This window comes from Emydura macquarii, unplaced genomic scaffold, assembly GCF_026122565.2.
Source record: "Emydura macquarii macquarii isolate MOO-44397 ecotype Brisbane River unplaced genomic scaffold, CSIRO-AGI_Emac_v2 contig_2938, whole genome shotgun sequence".
Classification (NCBI taxonomy): Eukaryota; Metazoa; Chordata; order Testudines; family Chelidae; genus Emydura; species Emydura macquarii.
The window spans coordinates 273,169-277,862 of NW_027133075.1; the positions used below are offsets into that span (position 1 = coordinate 273,169).

General features: G+C 49.9%; 1 protein-coding gene across 1 annotated transcript; it reads right to left on the bottom strand.

Moving 5' to 3' along the window:
• Positions 1–3,300: 3,300 nt before the first annotated feature.
• LOC137167597 (olfactory receptor 52P1-like) lies at positions 3,301–4,275 on the bottom strand. Its single transcript, XM_067569803.1, has one exon. The coding sequence runs from the start codon at positions 4,237–4,239 to the stop codon at positions 3,301–3,303; it is 939 nt and encodes a 312-aa protein (XP_067425904.1). The 5' UTR covers positions 4,240–4,275.
• Between the last annotated feature and the right edge of the window lie 419 nt (positions 4,276–4,694).

The window sequence follows — 4,694 nt, forward strand, 5'->3', positions numbered from 1 at the left end:
TGAACCATCCCTGCGCTAGCCCTCACCCTGGCCACACTGGTCACCACCTCATGGACTCACCCCTGGGATCCCAGGTGCCCGGTGGTGAGCTGAGAGTAGAGACTGAACCCCACGTGCAGCTACCAAAGGGGTTTCTCCTGATCCCCCAGTGACTGAGAAGCCCTGGTGTGAGACCAGCACTCTCCAGGCACTATGGGCCCGGCTCCGGTGCAGAGGGGTGGTGTCTGTCACTGAGTGGGGCGGTGGTGTAAAGGCCGGTGCCATGCGTAGCTGCAGGGGGTGACATCCCACAAAATTGGTCCCCACCACTGTGGAGCTGCTTTCCCACCCTGGCCAGGCGGCTCGCTGGGCTGAGGGGCTGCTGTGGTGGGGGGATGCATGGCAGGGGGATGTGCCTGTGGCAACAGCTCACCCCAGCTGCTCTTCAGCCACGGTGAGCCACGCCTCAGACTGCCCACGTCTGCCTCAGTCAGGGCAGCTGGGCAGCCATGTATCAACTGACAGATCACAGTGCAGTCGCACAGCGTCATCCAGTGTTGAAAAGATGCAAAGAGATCTCTGCTGCACGCGTGCAGACCACAGTTCATGTTGTTAATGATCGTTAGCAATGAAAACATTCACATCTCACCCCTGATGTGACACATTCAGAGAATTCAGTGGCTCTCCATTTGTAAAGTGTGTCAGTGACACTCACTGGATATCCTTGTTGTCATATCTGGCTGCCATATTCATGTTATTGGCAAGAAAAATATGGACTGCTTGACGCAGGTCACATAGTCTTGTCAGCACCTGTACTGGACTGTAGCAGTTTTGAAACATGATTTACTGTTTCCAGAATCTTTCTTAGGTGCACAATGAGATGAAGAACACGAATATTTTCCATTCATTTCTTTAATGCCTAAGGCTCATGGCCTTCGACAGCATTTATGCTCAGAGGAATTATTTCTGCAAGTGCCTCATTATGTCTAAGCACCGAAATCAGAGAGGAAGGAGCGATTCATGCTGATGGTTGATAAATTGTATAGTCAGTTGCTTGACCATGCTTTTGTTTGTTATGAAATATGTTCAAGAGACCAGTCAGGGTTACTGCTCTAACCCAAAAATAAAATAGTGCAGGAAAAAGTATTGATACGATACTAGTCTCTGGGAAGCCATCCCATGCAGTGATGTTATATTCACCTTACGCAGAACGTGTGCTCCCCAAAGTGACATATTTCTGCTGTTCTCATTGATGTGATGGTTTCACAAGTTGCACGTCACTAAAATCCAACCCATCAGTCTGTCTCCGTTCCCTAATGGAAGCAGGGAGATGATCCCGCTGTTGTGAGCTACTGCTTTGCCCCTGTTGAATCTGACAGTGAAAGATTCTGAGTCCTCGCTCCAGCTCCCTTTACCTGGCGGCCGGCCTGGCCTCGAGAGCTCCCCTTCCTCTCTCCCCTGTGGCAGAATCCTTGTAACCCCGACAAGGGGACCCCAGGATTCCTGGGATGCTTGACACCCACCCTCATCGTGCTCACTTAGGACAGGGATAGGATGCCTCTCTCATCACCGGTCCCGTCCCTGACCTGCTGATCATTACATTAAGTTCAAACCTGATAAAGCTTGTTAAACAGCAGCTGTAAGAAAAATAAGGGAAAAAAGGAGAAGGTTAAAGGAAACAGGGAGCCCTGCCCTGTGGGGACGGGGACCCCATAACCGGCCGTCTCTGGGACATAATAAAAATTCACAGTCTGTGTCTCACACGCCTCAGGCCTCCCTCCCAGGCCCTGGCTCTGCTGCACTGATCCCATGAATAAGACGCCTGCTCTGGTGATGATCACTGTATGTGTGATGAATAAGTTCTGCCTTGTAGTTTCTTCCTTTGTCTTTGTCTGTCTGAAAGTGCAGCATCAGCTCATCAAACTGAGCAAGAGCCCTGCTCACACAGGGACCAATGGAAAGCCATCTAGAGTCAGAAATCTGCAGCATTGTCAGTGGCTTCTTCTCGTCAGCATCGGCCCCCATCGGGGTCATGTCTTCCGCCCCATCCAGCGCCTCCTGAGGCCATCTGTGACATTCCTGTCTGCAATCTGCAGTGCTATATTGCTGTGTCACTCCAATTCCCCCACTTCTGGGACCATCTTTCACTTGCCTAGCTGTGTGAACCCCCACTTCTGGGTCAGCCAACGCCCAGCCACCTGCAAGCTCCTTGTTCTGTCATCTGCCACCACTGAGAACAGCCTAGCTCCATCCCCCCTGGAACCACCTTCAGGTAGTTAAAGGCTGCTATCAAATCCCCCCTCATTCTTCTCTTCTGCAGACTGAACAAGCCTAGTTCCCTCAGCCTCTCCTCATAAGTCCTGTGCTCCAGCCCCCTAATCACTTTTGTTGCCCTCCGCTGGACTCTCTCCAACTTGTCCACATCCTTGTTGTCATGGGGGGCCCAAAACTGGACACAATACTCTAAATGTGGCCTCACCAATGCCTAAAGAGGGAAATAATCACTTCCCTCGATCTGCTGGAAACGCTCCTACTAATGCAGCCCAATATGACGTTAGCTTGTCTGGCAATAAGCGTGCACTGTTGCCTCATACCCAGCATCTTCTCTACTGTAACACTCGGTCCTTCACTGCCTAACTGCTGCCTAGCCAGTAGGTCCCCAGTCTGTAGCAGTGCATGGGATTCTTCCATCCTTCATCTTTGTATCTGTGATTTTTCTATTAAATAGACTTTTTGTTTATTTAGACCCCAGTCTGTGTGCAATGTGTATACCAAACTGAACTGATAATTGATGGCAGATTTCATGTCTTTGGGGACGACTAACCGGAGGGAAAACTCCAAGTTATTGCTTGTTAAGAATAGAGAGAGACCGATTTGGGGAGGCTCAGGACTGGAAGGGATTATTGAGGGTTGGTGGAGGGCAGAGCTCGGCACCTTGTGATGGCAGAGAGGGGAAAAAGAATCAAAGAAGGAGGAGAATGAGGAATGGTGAGAATCAACAACCGTACTGATGGAAAAAAGGTCAGAGAGCATATGAGAAACCACTATCGCTGGTGGTCTGGTAGTCACAGAAAGGCCGAGTGACAGAGTGTGTGGTGTTGAGGGATGAAACGTAATTTTGAAAGCAATCAGGTGATGGTTAGAGAGATGGAACTGAGCAATGTAGAGAGCAGTGTTGGGTGATGGAGTGATAAGACATTAGGTATGAGGAACTTTTCAAACTGAACTGCTACAAGGCTGAGCTCAGCCAGATTTGGACAAAGCATCTTTGATCCTTTCCCCCTCCTGTCATGCAGGTTTAAAGTCAGTGGCCCCAGGCGATCACATTCTGCAGGTGTATTTTCCCACTTTTTCACGTAGCTCTTTGGTTTTGACCCCATAAATGATAGGGTTCAGCATGGGGGGCACAAGGAGATAGAGGTTGGCCAAGAGGATGTGAACATGGGCAGCGATGCCCTGACCGAACCTGTGTGTCAGGGCAGAGAAGAGGTTGGTAGTATAAGACATCAGCATCACACAGATGTGGGCTGTGCAGGTGTTGAGGGCTTTCTGGTGGGTTCTCTTGGAGGAGATCCTGAGGACGGCTCTGATGATCAGCCCGTAGGACAGGCCAATGAGTGTCAGGTCTGACCCAATGATCACAAATGATATCACCAGGCTGTACGTCCGGTTGACTCTGGTGTCCCCACACGAGATCTTCACCACAGCGATGTGCTCGCAGTACGTGTGGGGTATAATGCTCTTGCCGCAGAATGGCAGCCTCTGCAGTAGCAGGGGCATGGGCAGAATCAAGAGAACAGCTCGTATCAAACCCACTAGCCCTAGCTTAGTGATTCGTGCGTTGGTGAGGATGGTGGTGTATCTCAGAGGGTCGCATATGGCGATGTAGCGATCGAAGGCCATTATCACGAGGACGGCTGAGTGCATAACAGCAACTGCATTAAGGAAAAACGTCTGGGTGAGGCAGCCGTCCACAGTGATGCTTTTGGAATTTAACCAAAATATGCACAGTGCCTTCGGCACGACACAGGTTGACAGACCAATGTCTGTGAGCGCCAGCATGCAGAGCAGCAAGAACATGGGCTTGTGCAGGGTCTGCTCTTTGCTGACAACAAACAGAACCATGAAATTTCCCAACATGCTGATGATGTAGATTGTAGAGAAAGGGATGGAAATCCAGATGTGGGCAGCTTCCAGCCCTGGGATGCCATTTAGGATGAATGTTGAGGGATCGGAGGGGGTGAGGTTGAAAGCCGCCATTCGATGGTCGAAGCAGCGATCAGTCTCATTAATATGCAGGGTGCCTTTGAAGGGAGAGAAGCAGAGGGGGGAGGGTCACGCACTTGAAATATTTCATTGTTACTAACTATCTAGAAAGCGGGGTGAGCAGTGTGGTGGCAACCTTTGCAGGTGGCAACAAATTATTTAGGCCAAGTGTGACCTGTCTCTGCATAGGGTTGCCACCTGAAAATTCTAATGTCATGGCAGGCTGCGAAAGGAGAGTGTTAGAAATAACAAAACAGTTTGTCCCGCAGGTGGATTGGGAAGATGGAACCCTTTATTGCCTGCTTGTTCCACCTCGACACCGTGAGTGAGCAACGAAGGGGTTACTTTACAATTCTTTTATCCATAACAGTATGTAAATGTATACATTTCCGGCAACTCCCTAGAGACCCTTGTTTGGTTACATTGACTCCTATAAAATGAATATTAAC

Bases quoted from the DNA above. Each gene is read 5' to 3' on its own strand.
- LOC137167597 (XM_067569803.1), bottom strand. From the start codon at position 4,239: ATGGCGGCTTTCAACCTCACCCCCTCCGATCCCTCAACATTCATCCTA.